General features: G+C 51.9%; 1 protein-coding gene across 3 annotated transcripts in view; it reads left to right on the top strand.

Annotated features, from left to right (window-relative positions):
* Positions 1 to 4479: 4479 nt before the first annotated feature.
* The window catches only part of NKD1 (NKD inhibitor of WNT signaling pathway 1), an 85284-nt gene continuing 69850 nt past the window's right edge, over positions 4480 to 19913 (top strand). For 2 of the 3 annotated variants that reach the window (XR_004523272.2, XM_033844575.2), the window contains exons 1-3: positions 4480 to 4686; positions 4809 to 4841; positions 5523 to 5656. Coding sequence is in view for 2 of the 3 variants with exons in the window: in XM_033844575.2 (XP_033700466.1) it covers positions 4662 to 4686; positions 4809 to 4841; positions 5523 to 5656 (192 nt within the window). In the remaining variant the exon portion in view is untranslated. The remainder of the gene's footprint in view (positions 4687 to 4808; positions 4842 to 5522; positions 5657 to 19913) is intronic. The other variant, XM_073795593.1, reaches the window with a different exon arrangement.

Raw genomic sequence — 19913 nt, 5'->3', positions numbered from 1 at the left:
ACTGTGCATCTGGGTGGTTAGGCCCAGATGGTAACTGAAAACCAAAGCCTTAAAAAGATGGGAGTTTCTTTCTCCCTTTTGCGAAAGACGTTGGGAAGTAGACAGAGTGGTGCTGTGACTGGAAGGGCTTCTCAGAGGAGCCTGGAGAGCAGCAGAGAGGCAGGGACTGGAGGAGAGCAGGGACAGGATAAGGCCGGGCTGGCTGTCTCCCTCCTCAGAGGTCACCTGGGAAGCCTGCATTCTGAACTTGCTGAGACACCCTTGACCTGGGATGTGTCGGTGGCACAAAAATTCAATTCATTTAGGCTCAAGTAGCTGTCTTTGGGGAGTCTTTCCTCTAACACCTGAACAGAGTGGCTTGAGGACCCTACCCCTTGTCCTGGGGGAAGCCCAGCCTCCCCCCACCTCATCTCCAAGGACTGATGCTGGGGCTGGCGTTCCTCCCGGCTGCCACTTGCTCCCATCTTTTCCTGCTGATGAACATGTCCACTCGGAAGACTGTGACCTGTTGCCCTACGAAGGATCCATGTTGGGCTGTCTTTCTGGTTCCTTCGTTCTGTCCTCTGCCACTACCCCAAAGATGTGGTTAGGATTTTGCCAAGATTTGGAGGGATGAAGGGCGATTACAGAACAAAGCAGGGCAAGTGACAACTGCCAATCACATTTCACTGTCCTGAAAATGAATTGGCTGCCCCTACCTCACTGGATTGCCCCTTCTTAGGCACTTATATTCGTCACTCTCTACTCATACGCTTTCCCTTGCCACTCTTCCCTTCCCTTTCCCGGTTGCCGTCTTGAAAGTTCCTGTGACTTTTTCATGCAGGATAGTTTAACTCTCCTCTTCTCACCCAAACCAGGTTTGGCACTTAGCAATGCCAAAACTCACCAGGGACCTGTGGAATGAAGCAACGCCCGGGACCTAGGGGGAACCAGCAAAATTTGGGCATTCATTATTTCTTCAGTATACCCCAGATCATACTCTTGGAAGCCCTCCCACCCTCTTACTGATCACAACACGTCACAGGGTAGAGATGGGACTGGGCCGGTTCCTCTCGTTTCATATAGAGCACCTCCTATGGGCAATGCTGGGTACTGCATCTAGAGATGTGAGTCAGACAAGACCCCACCTCAAGGAGCCCAAACTCTAGGAGGGAAATTTAGCTCCCTCCTTAAAAAATAAGGAGTGCCAAGTGGAGAGAGGGGAGGGGACCTTGGCTCTTTCAGAGTGGTCAGAATTCTTCAGATGGGAAGGTCAAGGAGGGCTTCCTCCAGGAAGTGGCATTTGAAGGGGGCCAGAGCAGATGGCTTATCTTGGGGGCAAGCGTGGGACAGCCAACCAGGGTGATTTTTTTTTTTTTTAAACCTCCCAACTCCACGTCTAACAGATTTCACCTAAACCAGCCTTGCTAAATCTCAAGCCCCATGAAACCCGTTTCTGTTATAATCTCTCTCTTATCTCTTCCTTGCCTTCCTTCCCCATTCTCCTCCCCTACAGGATGGGAAATCTTCAAAGAAAAAGATGTGTCACTGTAAGTATACAGCCCAAGAAGTGGGCCAGATAAATTATTAAAACACATAAAAAGACAGCGAGTGGTGCGGCAGGAAAACGGCAAAGGCCGAATAGCCACCCCAGGTGGACAGTGGGTTGGTGGCCCCTGGGGAGCCCCTCCTCAGAGGCCTGGACAGGCTGAGGTTTTACCACCAGGCCCACCTCTCCTGTGTCTCCCCCCAGGGTCAGGTTGGTGGGGGTGGGCGTGTCACGATTCCAAGAGCAGCGAAGTCCTAGGCGCCTGCTGGGCTGGGAAGGGCCAGGCTGAAGGTGGAGGGGGGCCTTTGCGTCTGGGCTGGACATTTGGGATTTACTTCCCCCAAGACTTAAAATGGTAACTGCAGTTTTAGTTCTTGCTTTTATCTCTTTTTGAACTGTAAAAAGAAATTCCCAAGGGGAAGAGGGGATACTTTTTTCTCATGCAAGAAGAAAGCCATGACCGGTTTAAGGAAGTAACCAACTTTCTGAGCACTGTGAGAAAGACCGCTCAGAGTTTTGCTTTGATTTAGATGCACCCTGGAGCTGGCGGAGGGCGGGGGTGAGAGAGACAGAGAGCACCCCCAACCGAATTCCATTTCCTTTGGAGGGGTCTGCAGGAAAGCTCCTACTGGAACTCAGACACACAGAGCCCCCCACCTCCCTCCTACTTCTGGTCCCTATCATCCTGCTCTGCGTTTCCATTTTCCTGCAGCTCAGGGGTTCTCACTTTGGCACTATTGACACCTGGGGCTGGACCACTCTTTGTTTTAGGTGGCTGTCCTGTGCATTGTAGGATGTTTAGCAGCAACCCTAGCCTCTACTTGCTAGATGCCTTCAGACATTGCCAAATGTCCACCAAAGTGCAAAACTGCCCACAGTTGAGAACCACTGCTATAGCTGGTGATGCCTTCTCACTTACCATACTGTTTGCCCATTCAATTATGTTTCTTCTCTGTCTTCTTCCCAGTAGAGTGCAAGATCCATGAGAGTGGGGATTGTTTGTTTTGTTCACTGATATATCTTAAGTGCCTAAAACAGTGCTTGGCACACAGCTGGCACTGAATCAGTATTTGTTTCCAGATGGGTGAGTCTCTCTCTAATGGTGGAATGTTAAGTTTGGACAGTGTTGGGACAGCCTGGTGTAGTAAAAACAACATGGGCAATGGAATCAAGGGGCTTGGGTTCAGTTCCTAATCAGGTCATTGCCTAGCTGTGTGACCTTGGGCACGTGACTTCACCTCTCTGAGCCTAGTAGTTCCCTCCTTTGTAGAATAAGTACGAGCCTGCATCAAACAGTGGTTGTAAGAGTTATACATGACTTAGGACAATGGCTGACACACAGTAGGTACTGAATAGAGAACTGCAATATAAAATGGACAATAATAATGTTTTGGGGGGTCCCAGCACTCCTCAAATGAAACCAGCCTGCTATGAGCGTTAATGTACCTGCTTATAGGATTAGTCTTCATTTCCACACAAATGGGTGTGTAGAAAGCAAGTTTGGAGAAAGGAAGTAAGACACTGTTGGGTGAAGGGATTTATGACTCTGGAGGGCCACGCAGTTCCCAATATCCTTTTGAGACATGTAGGTGCTCCAGAGTTATGATGTCCAATACAGTAGCCACCAATCACCCACGGCTATTGGTCACTTGAAATGTGGCTCGTCTGTGTTGAGATGTGCTCTAAATGTAAAATGCACACCAGGTTTTAAACAGTGCAAAACAAAGAATGTACAACATCTCATTATAAGTTGAAATTAAAGCGTTTTTGATATATCAAGTTAAAGAAAATATATTAAAATAAGTTTAATGTTTCTTTTTGACTTTTAAAAAAAATGTGGCTACTAGGAAATTTGGAAATTACATATGTTGCTCACATTATCTTCCTTTTCGGCAGTGCCCCTCTAAGGAGTTGGCAAGAAGGGCAGAATTGAGCCTCCATTTTACAGACCATAAAACTGAGGCTCACACAGAGAATTCAGTCCTAGCACAGAGTTTTCTTTTCCCACGCCTAGGCTACCGAGTACCAGGAAGAACTTAACAGGCCCACAGCGTCCCTAGAAGAGCAGGCGTTCTCTCTGAGAACCACAAAGGTGGAGTGGAACCCCTTGATGTCGCCCTCCCCTCCGCAGAGACCTCCCCAGACAAAACAAACAAGCCCTTGGTCTGGCGAACTGCAGCGGGGAGCGGAAACCAAGGAAGATCAAAGACCCAGCGGTTACCCCCTTCCGGGCTGCACAGCTGGCAGCGCGCCCCGACCCCCGGCGGGCACCCACGGGCCCCGGGATGCGGGGACAGCGATTGGCTGGCAACTCGTGGCTTTCGGACACTTGTAGCCGCCGGGAGTTGGTTGGGTCCACAGCTGGCAGGAGGTGCAGTGGGGGCTTCTCCTGCACAACCAAATCAAAACGTAGAGAGTCGGAGGAGAAGGTGGGCGGGCACGGGGCGGGTAATAAGCGAACACTTTCTGCAAAAGTCCGATCGTGCAACGGAAGGGGCAACGCTGCGGGCGCTCCAAGCAGCGTCTCTTCTCCGACCTCAGTTTCATCACCTGTAAAGTGGAGCCGCTGAGTCCTCCTGTCCGCTGCCAGGAAAAATAGAGCGAAGGGAACGCACAGCCCCGTGAGCCAGAGGAGCAGTTATTGCAGAGCGGGCAGGACCCAAGAGGGTGTCTGTTCCAATACTCCTCCTGGCCAGAGCTCCTCCGCCTCCCATCACCCCCCCACCCCCGGTCCCCAGTCCCGGGTCCCCAGCCCCCGGCCCGGGTCAGAGACCGCAGCCTGGAGGGGGGCGCTGTGTCCAGCCCTGCAGCGCCTCTCCACGCCCCGCCCCCAGCCCGCCGGCCCCGCCCCCAGACTTCTCCCTCCGCGGCCCGCCTCGCCTTTGATGCGCCGCGCCCGGCCAATGGGTGCGCGGGGAGGCGCAGGCTGCGGCGGCGGGCTAGGGGTTCGGCGCGCCCGGGCGTCAGTCCGGCCGCGGCGACGGCGGCAGGATCGTGTCGCGGCGACCTTTCAGGATCCGCTCGGCTTCGGGGCTGCTCCAGGAGGAGGAGAGCGAGGCGCGGCGCGGCGAGCCGCAGGGCCCGCGGGCCGGGCGCATGGCTTAGGGACGCCCCCTCCCGCAGCGCCCCCAGCATGGGGAAACTTCACTCCAAGCCGGGTCAGTGTCCCCGCCCGCGTGCCGGCCCCCTGGTCCCCGCCGCCCTCGCCCCCGCGATTGCTAACTCTCTGCCTCTCCTTTCTTTCCGGCTCCCGCCGCCGCCGCGCGCGATGTGCCTGCAGCCGCCGTGTGCAAGCGCAGGGAGAGCCCGGAAGGTAGGGGCGCGCGGGGCACGGACCGGGGGGGATAGACTGGGAAGCACCGCGGACGGCGGCGGAATGGCCTAGCCCGCGGATCTTATTACCAGGGCCACCCCCACCCGCTACTCCAGTCGCCAGTCCCACAAACCCTCTCCATGGAGCAGACTTTGTGTCCCCTCCTCTGTCCATCCTACCCCCTCCCCGCTATCCTGTGCTCTCTCTTCTGACTCTCAACCCCTCCTGTTGCGGTACCCCGACCCCGCACTCACTGCACCCCCTTTTCAGGCTCCTAAGCCCCTTCTCCAAGAGCCTGCGCCCTCTCTTTCTGGCCCTCAGCCCCCTCTCCCGAGATCTTGGCTTCTGCGCCCCCTCTCCTGACGCTCAGTTCCCCTCTTCCCCTCACCCCGTGTTCATCCCTCCCCTCCTCAGTCCTGGCCTCTGGCGCTCGCTCTTCTGATCCCCAGACGCGTCTTCCTGGGGTCCTGCTTCCCCCTTGGCTCCGCTCTGGATCCTCGCTCTTGGGGCTTCGCTGAACTCCCTTTTCCTGATTACCTGCGTCCTTCTCTCGGATTGTGCGCGGCTCCCAACACCCTCCGGGTCCCTGCTGCTTCTGCCTCGCCCACTCTTTCTCTCCTCTCTCGGGTAACTTTCAGCCTAGGGGCCAGACTCAGGGGCTTCGTGTCGTCCCCGCCTCAGGTGACAGCTTCGCTGCGAGCGCCGCCTGGGCTCGGAAAGGCATTGAGGAGTGGATCGGGAGGCAGCGCTGCCCGGGTGGCAGCTCCGGATCCCGACAGCTGCGGGCGGCTGGCACCGTTGGCAGAGGAACGCGGGTACGATCCCCACCTACGTCCCTTTCAACCTCAGAGATGTTTCTCCATACCTGCTCCCCGAACCCCAACTTTTAGCACCCTCTCGGCGCAGCTTCTAAGTCCAGAAATCCCTTCTCAGCTGCCCCTGACCCACCAATATGACCCTGTACACCCCCTGCCTTGGGGAACCTTATTGGTGACACAGGTGGCAGTCTCCTGTTCAGTTGGGGGCAGAGGGCTGCCGTGTGTGTGTGGGGGGAATGTCCTAGGTGATGTGGTGGTGCAGGTCCAGTTGATGGGGAAGCTTGTCTGCGCTGGAGGGATCTGGGGGCCTGCTCTGACTTCTACCTTGTTTCTGTGGCCAGCGCTCAAAGGTGGATTTGGAGTTGGGGCTAGGGAAGTGGGAAGGCATCTGGGGGTGTCTGGGTGGAAGGCAGGACTGTGCCGGCCTCTGATGTGTTCCAAGTGTGTGACATTCATCCGTACTATCGGTCCTGCAGCCCCAGTAGAGCCGGCTGTGATCTGGTGGTGGGCAGAACTTGGGGGGTACTGAGATCGGGGAGACCCCTTGGCTTGGCCCACAAGGAGAGAGAGGGCCTCATTCTGCTGTAGCCTGGGCCTGCCCCTAGCCCTCCCCCAGTGGGTCCCTGAGGTTGGAGTTGTTCCTAGGGGAGCAGTAGATGTGACAGGGGAGTGAGTGAGTCCAGCCTCAGCTCCTGGCCTGGCACTGGTGTTCACAGATGTCCTATGGGCTCCAGAACTCTGCACAGGGCTTTCAGATGGTCTGCGTGGAACTCGAGCAAGCCAAGGATCAAAGGATGAATCAACTTTTTGATGTGACATTTAATTTTTTTTTTTTTTAACTTAGAGGAGAACAGACTGAGTCTCAGGTCTGGTTAGTTCTTTGGTCTTGTCCATGGGCTGGGGAGGGGCCAGTGGACTTTTCAGCTGTGTGTGTGTGTGTGTGTGTGTGTGTATGTGTGTGTGTGTGTGTGTGTATTTGGTGGTGGGACCTGGACTGGGTGCAGCCAGTTGGAGGAGGTGAGCCTGTGGATAGAGTCGACTCTTGTGCACGTATGAAATAACCCCTGCATCTGGAAGAAGCTCCCATCTCCTCCTGCACTGCCACTGCTGAGCTGGGGGCCTTCTCTTCTCCATTTCTCTTCATCTGTTGGCTGGGTTAGAATTGGAGCTGCTGTCCCCCGGGAAAGGCCAAAACTTGGTGGGCGGGGGCACTGCAGTTGGGGCCCTTTAAAAACAGAACTCCAAACTTCCCTTTCTTCCCCCACCATTTCTAGTTTTTGATCTCCTTATTTATTTAAAGCCCAATGAAAATGATCCGATTTAGCCATATGAACAAATGCATTTGCAACTGAAGACAGAGGCCAACTGAGTGGATTTCCATTAATCAAGTTTTGGGTTTTTTCAGCCTGTTTATTTTTACAAAGTATTCCTGCAGAATGACATTTATTTGCAGTCCCCCCTGCTTTTTTTTTTTCTTTCCTAAACTGCCAGGGAGCTTGCTCCATGCTTTAGGGGAAACTTGAAATACAGCGAGGGCTTACTTCAATTGACTTTTATCTTCAAAGCCATAACAAATGTTACCCGCATGTTTTTGGTAGGTCTCCTTGGCATCCAGTCCTGGAGGATGGGAGGGAGGAGGAAGGAAGGAGAGGAAAACAAAAGTCTGTCGTTTTTAATTAAATAGTAGTGTTCCCAGCAAGAGGAATGCGAGCCAGTAAAAGTTGCCATTGGGGGAAATGAGGGAGGGGAGGGAGGGGGCCCCAGTTTAGGACTATGGCTTTGGTAAAGTCACGGAATTCTGTTGCCTGGTTTCTTCCCCCATCTGAGGACAGCATGGGATGGTGCTTGCCCCTCCTTCCCCAGCCCCCTCTCTCAGAGAAATGCTGAGGGGTCATTAGTGTTTGTTCAAAGCACTTTTGAAGATGTGAGACACAGAGCCATCAGCATGACATATGTTGGGTGGTGGAGCGTGGGACCTGCCATCCAACATATTAAGGGGAGGGAATCTCTGCTGCCTTGAGAGTTGTGCTTGCTGACTGGGACCTGGATGCCTGGGTTCCCACCATCGCTGGCCTCACTCCTGAGCCTGCAGAGGTGGGGATGGCCCAGGGAGAAGTCAGCGTGAGCCCAGGGTGTGGCGCTGCCCCGTGGAGGCCTGTGAGGTGATTTCAAGTGGTACCTGGAGGAATATTTCTTAAGAGTTACATTTTTTTTAACCAGAAAAATATAAATAACTGGGACATAAAACCCTTGAATTCGCAGATATTATTGCTTAGGAGGAAACTAAGTGGAAAGAGATAGTCTAAAGTCAATTCTGAGAAAAATATTAAGTACAACTGGTCAAAATTGTGAATGAGAACGGAATGCCCCACATTTGGGAAATGTTGAGATACTGAACAGGATAGCAGTAGGCAACCCCCGGTCTGTTTAATTTCTGTGATTTCCAGTGGCACGGAAAGGGTGGCTCCAGGTTCTTCCATTATCTCATCAGGATGTAGGAGGGCGTGGGCTCCAAAGTGTGCTGAGTTCCAAGGACTGGCAGAGGTCCCCTCACCAGCCCCAGACCCGTCCTGGGGTTGGCCTCTGTGTCCACTCGGTCACCCGGCCTTTCACCAAAGTGGCGGGGGGCACATTCATGGCTCATCCAACCAGCATTTTTACTGCAACAATAGCTACTATTTATTAAGCGCCTGTGTGTGTCAAGCACTTTGCTTACATTATCTTAATCCTCCTCATAACCCTGTAAAGTTGCCAGCCGGCTGGTGTGGACTCTGGTTTTCTCCCATTCTGGACTACTTTCTAGGACAGTGGAAACCATGTGTGGTAAAGTTCCACACGAGAACATCTGCCTGGAGGGGGTCGCACTTATTCATTCCTGAGAGGTGGCACCCTGGCCGGCTGCCGAGTACTTTGGGATGAGGCAGGTTGTGGGGCAGGCAGAAGCATGAGGGGCCCCTGCTTGCCCTCTTCCTCTCTGAGGGAGCCTGAGTAGCTTAGTAAATGTTTAAATTGGGTCTGAGTTTCATGCAAGATCCTGGGATATGAGAGGGTGACCTCACCGGCAATTTAACCCATGCCTGCCCTCCCAAATACAAAACTAAATGAGGTTAGTCTCGGCCACAATAGCTTGTCACCTTGTATAAGCCGTTTTACCTTTGTCTACCTTACTTAGCTCATCTGCAAAATGGGTGTAATAACATGCTTATCCCTGGCAGGGTTCTGGCAGATAACTCTTCACTGAAAGTAGAACGTGGGGAGAAAAGTACTGGCAGGTCCCTGAGGCCCTGGGAGAGGTGGAGATGGGGGCCCATATTATGAAACCAGAGGCTCCCCCTCCCCCATACTCTGTAGCCTCACTTGGAGGGACACAGGCTAGGGCTTCTGCCCTTTCAGTGGGTACATGCTGAACTTCAAGGGAATATGAGCTTGGCAGAGAAAAATAATGAGAAATGTGACCTGTACAAGTACTGCAGAAGATGACTGATACGTGAACAGTTTGTATGCCAGACAACAATATGCTAAACAATTAGAAATTAAAATAAGCATAATAATCTCAGAGATAAAGGACAGTATTAGAAACACGAAGCAGCAACAGGCAGTTACAAAAGAAAACCAACTGGAAATGTTGGCTCTGGAAAATATAATGGGTGAAGTTAACAAGTTTAGTAGATGGATGGAGTAGCGTAATGGACGCAGAGATGTTGATAGGAGAACACTCAGAGAAGCAGAATCTGCGCGTCTGTGTACGCTCCTGCAGCGTGTGCACACGTGCGCATATATGAATGTGTACAACTGGATTTAAGACCCTCCCCTCCCCCACCCCCCAGTTTGGTCCTTTTGTTCTTTTATGGCAGAGCCGCCTGAAGAAACAGGCTGAGAGCTTCGGTGCAGGCAAGTCTGCCTCTGGATCAAAGGTGGCTGCCAGGCGGTTTGGTAATTTGATTAGGGGGCACCTAGTGCATTTTGATGTTTAGGGAAGATTGGGAGGGTGCAGGCCCTGTTGGAGCCCGTGGGGATGTATGGAGCTGGGCGATGAGATTGGAGGCTGGCCCAGCTGCTGCCTGAGTGCCGGATTCCAGGGGAATTACCCTTGAATGATACCAGTTGGCACAATTAAAAGGCCCCATGTCTTCACCATATGGAAAGTGTTAGGCCTCCTTACGTGGTTTCAAAGCTATGTGCCGGGAGGTGGACTTGACATTTGAGGTAAAGCATAAATTAAATATTTGGTGTTTCAGAATTAAAAGATGATTTGCTTTGAGGCCAGTGGAGGCGTTTGGACCTCCACTCACTGGCTTCTTTGAGTTCTCCACGGAGGGTGCCCTCTGCCCCTGGCACCCAGGCCAGCTTCATAGCCCCACCTGGCAGCTTTCTGGACCCCTGGGGAATGGGGAGGAGAGCTGGGCCAAGCTGGAGCTGAACAGAGTGCCAGGTGGGGCTTCTTGTTTCTGGTAGGTCTGGATCCCTCAGGAAGGTGGGAGGTGGGCAAGGTTGTCATTCTGGGTGCTTTCATGCATCTCTGTGATGGGGTCTCTGGTAGAGGTTTCAGGAGTGCCTTATCCTCCCTTCGAAACTTTTCTTCTTTGAGAAGGACACTGGTTCCCCGAGTCAGGCTGTGTGTGTGTTGTGTCCCTCGAACTCAGGAACAGACCCTCTACATTCATATCTTGTACAAACTGTCACAAACTCAGGGGGAAGCTAACCCAGGAGACAACCTCAGCATGTCCCACAAGCTCCTAGCCTTGGGGAAGGTTCCATCCCCTCACCCAGTGGGAGTGTCAGAAGTGAGGAGAGAAGGTGGGTGATAGACAGAGTGAATTCCTCCTCATAACAGGAAGCTTGGGCCCCTGGGCTCAGGGGCCAGACTGTCCCTTGGAGGGCTTAAAACAGCAAGGCTAAGCTGTCAGCAATGGAAGAATCACTTTCTGAGGAGTCCATCTTCCTTGTGGCAGCCCTGGGGCACATGGTGGGCTCTCATGATATATTTGCTGAATGAATGAATGGAGATAGATTAAGTCACCATCCCTGCCTCTTCCTCCCCCAGGTTCTCTTCCCCAGCCAGGTGGAGCTGGAAGTAGGAATAAAGGGGAGAGTGGAATTAGGCCTTTTCTTTCAGACACTCAGCTATTAATTAATTATGATCAATAATGAATTGTTATTAATTATGGATTCCCTAGCTGTGCTGGGCATTGAGGCTACAGTGGCAAATCACAGAGCTGTGGTGCCTGTCCTCCCGTAGCTTCCAGTCTAATAAAGGAGACAAAGAATAAGCGTGGTCACAGGCACACTGGCAGACAGTAACACTCATGAGAAGCTGAGGCAGTGAGGGAGAAAGTGTGGGAAGAGGGGATGGGTTTGTGCAGTGGGAGCTGGGGGAGACCCCTCACTCGCTAGTGTCCATGGACGATGCGTGGTGCTTGGGTTGGGCCCTTGAGAAGGGACTCTGGGCTCCAAGCGGCTCTGCAGCCTGTGGGGTCTGGAACTCTCTCTGGTGCTCATTCTTTCTGCAAAGCCCCCCATGTTAGTGGCTCTTGGCACGTGTGAGCTACCTTCCCCTCTGGACAGGTGGGTGGGGCGGAGCCAGGCGGGCAGCCACCAGCGCGCTCTGTAGGGCTGATTCGCAGGCAGCGTCATGCACAGGGACTTGGGGCTTTACTCCAGCTGTTTGGGAGGAGGGGCAGCCCCTGCTGCCCTGCGGGGGAGGAGGGTCAGAAGCCCAGCCGTGGTGGGATGTGGCAGCCTGAGCGGTGGCATTGGCAGAGGGAGGCACCCCAAGAACCAGGGGGCAAGAGGCAGTGACAAGCCAATCCCAGAGAGAGCCCATCCTGCCCCAGAACTGCTGTGAACCTGTGCCTGAGGGAGGAGGGTCTTCTGCCTCAGTTTACCAGATGTGTCTGAGGAAGGGGCATGCAGCCTGACTCTCTGGGCCATGAGGCAGGGGCCCACAAAGAGATCTGCAGGCGCTGGGGAGTCAGGGACCCCTCAGTCCTCCTTGCTCGGGGGGTTCTCGCAGCCTCACTCACTGGCTGTAGGTTCACAACTTTGGAATTTTTAGGTCGCGCGTTGGATTCCAAAGCAGGCACTTCCGGCTGCCTCCCTGACTTACCGCTCTCTTTTCCACTCACGCATGTTCTTTTTGTGGCTCTTGTCTCTCACAGACATTCTTTCTCTTCCTCTCGCTCTCTCTCCCCCCTCCCTTCCCCACCCCCTCCCAGAGGAAGGAAAAAATTCAGACTCTCACAAACAAAATATCTGCCATTCCATCTGAGGGAGAACTGAGGCAGAAGCCCAGAATATCCTGGAAGAAACGCCAGAGAGAGCTGAAGGCCTCAGTTGTTTAATCTGGAAGGCAGGCTTTGATGTCACCGTGCTCCGTTTATCCTGGGAAGCTGCCTGCTTCTTTATGGCTGGCTTCAGACTCTGTGCATGAAAAATGGCCGAGTCCCTTCAGGAGCTGGAGGGAAAGCCTGATCCCTCCCCAGAGGGCAGGCCTGGTGACGCTGCCGCTCCTGCCAAGCCCAGGTGGGCTGGGGAACCTTTTCCAAACAAGCATTTCCAGAGACATAAGTAATTCTTTGATAACTTCCCGGGAAAGCAGAGGAGGCTCTTTATGCATGTGGGTACCCGTCACGGGGCTTCGCGAGGGAAGCCTCAGGTCCCTCCACTGAAGTCACCCTTAGCCCCAGAAGGGCGGCACACAGGAGCTCTCACCAGACGGCTCTGCCCTCTGGGGCGCGTCCTGGATGTGTGTTTGTTTAGAGGGCTCTGAGGACTTGCTCTGGGCTTCGCTTTCCTTACTTGTTGAGCCATGTGGGCTGCGGTTTGTGTGTGGCTGACGCCTTTCAGAGGATCCCAGGGTAGTGGGTGGGCTTCACAGCGGTGTGCCATCAGCTGAAGGACCCCCCCCCCCTTCTCTGGGCCTCGGATCTTCAGGCTGAGAAGTAGGATAAAATCATGTATTATAATTTAGAAACTATGTAGTAAATGCATTCTATTCAAGTCATTCATGCATCTGTGCAATAGAAATTGAGTACTTGCTTTAGGCCAGGTATACATTTGCTCTGTCAGTAGAGCATGGTCCTGGTTTTCATGGACCTTACACTCTAGTAGGAAAAGATAAGTATTTTTAAAAGCAAATTACACAACCTAAGCTGTGATTTATGCCTCAAAGGAGAAGTGCTGGGTGCTTTGAGAACATTTAATAGGAATCAGACCTAATCTGGGTGGCTGTTCATTCTACAGATATTTGAGCATGGGTAGGATGTTGTAGAAACTATGAGGAAGAGAACATAGTTCCTGTGTCATAGAACTTGGAGTTTAGTGGAACTAAACTTTCATCTTTGCCTCTCATCTATTTTTCTTATCTTATTGCATTGGTTAGAATCGCCTCAACTTACTTAATAACTATTAAGTATGATGTTCATTGTTTATCTAGTTAAGAAAGCTTTCTTCATCTCCTGGATTGCTAGGATTTTTAAAACCAGGAATAATTATTGAATTTTATCAAATGCTGTTGGGGTGTTGATGGAGCTGGTGATTCTTTGCTAATATAATGTAGATTTGTATGCATGATTTACATAACTCGATTTCCTAGTGTTCAGCTTTCTTTGCACTCCTAAGTTAAATCCCTCTTTGCCATGATAGGCTGCTGCTTTAAAATGCTGCTGTATTTGATTTGCTAATATTTTACTTTGCATTGATATTCGTGTTTGATTGGCTCATGGTTTGGGAAGGTAGCTCTCGAATAATGAAGACGATGTTCAGGGAATGTTAGAGGATGCTCTGGGGGCTCTAGAGCAGGAAGTACCAACTGGTCCAGGGTCAGAGGGTAGTCTCAGAGGAGCTGGGATTTAAGGCCAAGGTGCATGGGGGGAGGGGTGGTGGTGAGCAGGGCAAGGGGAGAGGACATGTAACAGCCATGAGTGTTTGCCGGACCGACCGGCCACGTGTGAGAAAGCCCTGTAGAGAAGAGGGTGGTTCATTTGAGATGCTGGTTGAAGTTCAGTTGGCTGAAGAGAGGTCACAGCCTGGGCCTGGGGCCCTTCTCAGCCATGTTACGGAGCGTGGTCTTTGTCCAGAGGGGAGACAAGTGTGTGAAGGGCCTGTGTGAGGGGCCAGCAGGAAAGAGGTGAGCTCTGTGATCTGGGGGGAGAAGGAATGTGGGGATGGGCTCTCCCTCATAAAAATACTTGGGAGGATAAAGAGGAATCAAGTGACTGTATTCTGTGGGCTCAGTGAGAGATTCTGGAAGGTCTGCATTGGTCCAGGCACAGTGCTTGGTTCTCGAGTGTCACCCAGGGGACTCTTGAGGAGGCCGTAAGCAGGTGAAGGACCAGGAGAAGTAGATTAGGACATCAGGCGGTGTAGGGTGGTGCTTAAAGAGCGAGAACTTTGGAACCCGATGTCTTGGGTTCAGATCCTGCTGCACCATTTGCTAACTGTGGGACCTTGGGCATAGTGTCGAACCTCTGTCAGCCAGAGGTCTAGTGGGAAACAGATGCACTCCAGAGAGTTTAAATGAAACTAGCTTCCAGAGGTATGGGCAGGGTTCAGGGATACTTTATGGGGCGTTGAGGTACCCAGGGACTGATGGTCCCTGGCAAGAGTGGGAAGCTGTTACCACCCCTAGGGCAGAAAGGGCCAGGGGAGGAAATGTTGGATATTTTAGATTGGATCCCTGTAGGAACCACAGCTGACGATGGGTGGAGACCAGGCAGAAGCTATAAAGATGGAGGATTAACCACAGTCAGACACATGGTACAGAAGTAGTGAGGGAGTGGAGAAGAAATACCCTAACTCCCATCTCCTCGTATCCTCCCGTTTCCTGCCGGGGCTTCGCATTGGCTGAATTCAGAAGCCAGAGGCCAGAAAGCTCCAGTGAATTGGTCCACAGGGTCAGCTTCCTGGAGGCACGGGGCAGTACAGAGAGGGTGGGGAATGGAGGGGGGTGGGGATGGCAATAGAATAATCAACTCTGCTTGTGTTTCCTCATCTGTAAAGCAGGGATGATAATAGTACCTGCATCATAGGGCAGTTGTGAGGACTCAAATTGTAAAACAGTTGTAATGTCAGGCGCACCGTAAGTGCTCAATACAAGTTCGTTCTTACAGTTATAAGACCAGGAAGAGACACAGGGTTATGGAGATTCGGGGAGGTGTTTCTGAAGGAGGTGGCATGTCAGTATGGCTCTAAGGACGGTAAGACTGGGACCAGGGGTCAGAATCTAAAGGCCAGAGAAATCATATTCACGAACGCAGCAGGCTGGGAGGGAGACACCTGGGAGGTGGGGGGACTAGGGTGCCCTGGGGACCACATGTCCTGAGTCAAGAGAACAGCGTCCCTCAGCCCCAGCCAACTGTCGTCACGTGGGAATGTGGCCCTGGTATTGCCATCCTCTCGTTAAGAGAATCCAGCCACCTGGATTTTTATGTGAAATTTTTCTAATTTAAAAAATTATCATCAACTACATACAATTTTTCAAAAACACTTTTCTGGGTGGACCCAGACAGCTGGAGTTGGCCTGGCTTGTGACTGTTGATTTAGACCTACAAGATTTTGGTGGGGTATGAATATGTTAGTGATAATAGTCCATACAAGGGAATATTAAAAGTGCCTAATGGTTTACATGCATTGTTTACATGTATTATTCACCCTGTGTACAGACGAGGAGACGAGCTCAGCAAGTTAAGTCCTGAGCCCAAGGGAGAGCGGAGTCAGGCTGCCTCCAAGGCAGAGGGTACAGACCGAGCCGAGGCTGGGTGCTGGGGAATCATGGGTAGCATGTTTCAGTTGCCGGGGAACAGGATAGGAGGGCAGGTGGGGTAAGTACAGTGTAGATGTGGTTTGGGCCACTTTATACTGAGGCCCAGCCTGTGCATGTAGTAGGTGTCGGGAGTGTGTTTAGAGCTTTCAGGATCAGACTTCCTGGGTCCAAGTTCCAGCCGCACCTCTCCCCAGCCGAGTGGCCTTGGGCCACGTGACGGCTCATTGCCGGTCCTCAACTTTCACAGCTGGTGGAATGGGCAGTCATGGTGGCTACCTGATGGAGTTGTTCGAGGATTGAAGTGAGTTCACTGGCAAATCAGGGAGGATAAAGCAGACGTCACCCCTCCTCTTGCAGCTTTCTCGTGTGGTTAGCTAACGATCACCCAGATGTGCGCTAAACGTGATGAAGGGGAAGAGCAGGGCGTGGTGAGAGAGAATGAGGAGGGTTCTACTTTGCACTGGGGAGTTAAGTTGTTGAGACCCAAAGGATAAATAGCCAGGTGATGAAAGGTTTAGTAAAAACATCTCAAAGGGTTTGGGAAGTGTAAAGGCCAGGAGGCACGACTGGCAATAGAGAGTCTTCAACCCACTTCTGGATGTCTGGCTTAGGACAGAATCCAGTCTCTGAGATGTTCAGGCAGACATACGCGGTCCGGCACCGGGGGTGGGTAGCTCTTGGTGGTTGCGGGACGCAATGCTCTATGTTGCCACCTGTTTTGTTTCTTCGTCCACCTGCTGCAAATCTTCTTCCACAGTTTTATTTTTATCGATGTCCGATCACTCCAGCTTCTCTCCTTTCTGGCTGGGTGGGAGGTTGGGGAGAACCTCTTGGTCCCATGAAGTAGTGTCAGCCGGGAGCTGATTGGCTGGTCTGCCACGTGCTGCCCAAGCCCCTGGCCTTGAGCTTGAGTACAGAGCTGGGGCCCTGGAGAGGGTAGGGCAGAGCATAAAAGTCCCTGTCAGCAGGATGGGCCTGGCCACCGTCAGGCTACAGGTGAGGCTGGGGAAGACCGGAACCTCCCAAACGGGCTCAGACCCAGGGTGTATCTCTGACTGCAGAAGTCTGCGCAGGCTGGTGGGCCCCTCTCACGGAGGCTTTGGCGGATGGTGGCTCCACTGTGTAGGTTTGGGGGTGCTACCTTGGGGTACTGAGGCCACTCCGGGCCTGGCTTCCAGAGGTAACCTTGTTACAGGGCAGTTTTTGACCTCGACCTTGTTTTACCCTTCTTTCCCCTAGGGATCTAGATAGACTTCAAAAGCAAAAAGATGATGTCAGAAAACTACTACAAACCAGGAACGAGGCTGCCTTTTCAGTGCATGGTGGGAGCACTTATCTTGCTCCCCTGCCCTGGAAATCCCAAGGAGCCCACTGCCCCGGTCAGTCTTGGGTATGTGCCTCCTTTCTCAGTGTTCTGTGGCGGCAGCCTCAGTGTGACTATTAAGTGCCCGTGTATGCTGAGCCCTGTGCTGAACCATAGGTGCAGCATTAAGTGTCTGCTATATGTCAGGCCCTGGGCCAAGAGCTGTCCCTACCACTCAGTTCTCACAACACCATTATGAGGCAGGTACTGTTATTATCCCCATTTTACTGCTGGGGAAACTGAGGCTTTTTTTAAAAAAATTATTTATTTATTTATTTTTGGCTGCGTTGGGTCTTCGTTGTGGTGCACAGGCTTTCTCTAGTTGTGGCGAGCAGGGGCTACTCTTCATTGAGGTGCATGGGCTTCTCATTGCGGTGGCTCCTCATTGCAGAGCATGGGCTCTAGGCGCATGGACTTCAGTAGCTGTGGCTCGCGGGTTCAGTAGTTATGGCTTGTGGGCTCTAGAGCGCAGGCTCAGTAGTTGTGGCACATGGGCTTAGTTGCTCTGCAGCATGTGGGATCTTCCCAGACCAGGGATTGAACCCATGTCCCCTGCATTGGCAGACGGATTCTTAACCACTGTGCCACCAGGGAAGTCCCGGAAACTGAGGCTTTAAAGAAATCTACCGTCTTGCCCAAAGTCACTTGACTTGGAAGTGGAATCTTGCTCTAGGAAGATTCAAATTCAGATCAGTCTGATTTTAGAGCTATCTTAAATCATTATAAGTGAGTTTTTTTTTTTCCTTAAGCTGTATGTTATAACCCCATTCATGGCTCATGAAATCCATGTAGTGACCAGCATTAAAAAAAAATGAAATAGACAAAAATAAAAATATAAGAGAATATCCTATATAGTAATAGTAAATATTGCTTTGTGTAACTTTCTGTTTAGTTTATAGGTGTGGATAGCCATGTCTATAGATGATTGATAGATAGATATGGACATGTAGACATGGGTATCCATACCGATAAATAGATAGATCTATTTATAGATAGATATGTGTATATCTAAACGCACATCTATACCCAAACCCATATATACAGAGGCCCATTATAAAACATAATTCTTATTGTGGGTCACTATCAAAGTGTTAGAAAACACTGGTGTTTGGTCACTGGTCTAGACTCTGAGTCTGAATACCTGGTTTCAGGATCTAGCTCTGCTTCTCACTAGCTGTGTGACCTTGGGTAAGTTCCCTAACCTCTCTGTGCCAAAGTTTTCTTTCTTGGCTTCAGAGCCTTTTGGTTTGTCGACTTTTTGGCCAGAACAGATTGTCCCAGGATTGCCATGGTTGCTGTCTTGTTCATCAACTCCATTTGCTTAGGGCATGAAGAGGGCTCTTGAGGACCCTGATGTCCTCTCACCTTAGAAACCAGCCTCTGAACATGGCAAGCAGCAGTTGCACCCTGGCAACTAAATCTTTCTGGACAGAACATTGTTTTGGGAATCCTGAGCCTGGGGGTGGCTGCAGCGTAGCTATTAGGTATCTATTGTGATCTCTCCTGGCCTTTGCTTCCTCCTCTCAGAATGTAGGAAAGAAAAGGTGGCTGTCTAGATTATCTTTTGCTGTGTGACAAGTTATTCCAAAACTCACTGACTTGATATTTTATGATCTGCTTAAGATTATGCAATTTGAGCAGGGCTTGGCAGGGGCAACTTATCTCCAGCTCCATGTGCATAGTTGGGTTGGCTCAAACAGCGAGGGGCCACCTGCCACAGATCCACTTGGCTTATATGTCTGGGGCCTCAGTTCTCTTCCAGGTGTCCTCACCACTGGTTAGCTCGGGCTTCCTCGTAGTACGGCGATCTCAGGGTAATCAGACTTCTTACACTGTGGCTGGCTTCCCAAGAGTGCAAAAGTGAAAACTGCCAGGTTCTTTAGGTTTAGGCCTGGAATTGGCAGTGCCACATTCTCTTTGTTAAAGCAAGTCACAGGTCCAGCCCAGGTTTAAGGGAAGGGATTACACAGGGGCCTACATACTGGGAGGTGTGATTGATTGAGGGCCATCAAAGTAGTGTACCAGAGAGGATGTGGTCTCCCAGAGAGAAACGGCTGAGAGACTGAGTAAAAGGACTGAAAGGTGTCCATTGGATTTAGGGTCCTGGTGGTCTGGTGGAGTTGAATTTTAAGTATATTGTATTTGAGTTAATTTAAATGTAAATTTAAATAGCCACGTGGGGCTAGTGGCTTCTGCCTGGATAGCACAGCTCTGGACCAGTGGAGGAGATGCAGCACTGCGGTACATCAGGCTAACCCCCATCCCGAGGCGGGTGGGAGGGGCTATTTACAGCAGGTGATGGTGGAAGGCGAGCTCTGCCCCCAGGAGGCACTGGTGAAACCCTCCCTGGGGCCTCTCCAGACCCTGCTCCTGGGAGGCACAGCTTCCCTTGAGCTTGGAGGGAGGAGGCCCAGGCTGGCCACTGCTGGGGTCAGTGATGGGAAGGATGGTGGGTCTCCCAGGTAGGTGGATTGGTGCACCTTCTCCTGGTGTCATAAACTGGGGCCTTCTTAGCTTTCTCAACCTTGGAGGGCCTGCTTGGCATCTGCTTCTGGGCTTCATGGGTGAGGACTTGTCCCCTTGGCTCTGGTCTGAGGAGCTGGAAGGCAGAACCCGTTCGTGGGGCTGGAGCTCAGCACTGAGTGGGACCAGCTTTTCCCCGGGAGTCAGAGGCAGCATTCATCTCGAGCTTTATGGTTGGCAAAGCCTTACTCGCAGTGATCTGTCAGGCATTTACTATTTGCAGAAACCTGGCCAGGATCAGTATTAATACTATGGGGAAACCGAGACCAGACTGCAGAGTCCATGGGGCAGGCTCTGTGTGTCTCCCTGCTGCGTCCTCAGGGCCTTTTGCACTGCTTGGCACGTGGTGGGTGCTCAAGGAACATTTGCCTGGTGGATGTGGTTCAGGGAGGCCTAGCAGCTTGGCCAGAGGGCACATAGCCTCTGGAGGTCCTGTCCTTCCAAATTCCACCTCCTTTTGGCCTTTGATGAGAGCCTCCACTTGCATCTCCCCTGCCTTTCAGAAAGGGGCCTCGCCAGTTTTCTTTTGGTAAATGAAATCATGCACATGGTGAAAAACAAAAGGAAAAAAATTCAAAACAGTACTAAAAGGTATGTAATAAAAA

The sequence above is a fragment of the Tursiops truncatus genome, chromosome 19 (assembly GCF_011762595.2).
Source record: "Tursiops truncatus isolate mTurTru1 chromosome 19, mTurTru1.mat.Y, whole genome shotgun sequence".
Lineage (NCBI taxonomy): Eukaryota > Metazoa > Chordata > Mammalia > Artiodactyla > Delphinidae > Tursiops > Tursiops truncatus.
This window is presented reverse-complemented; position numbering and strand designations above follow the sequence as displayed.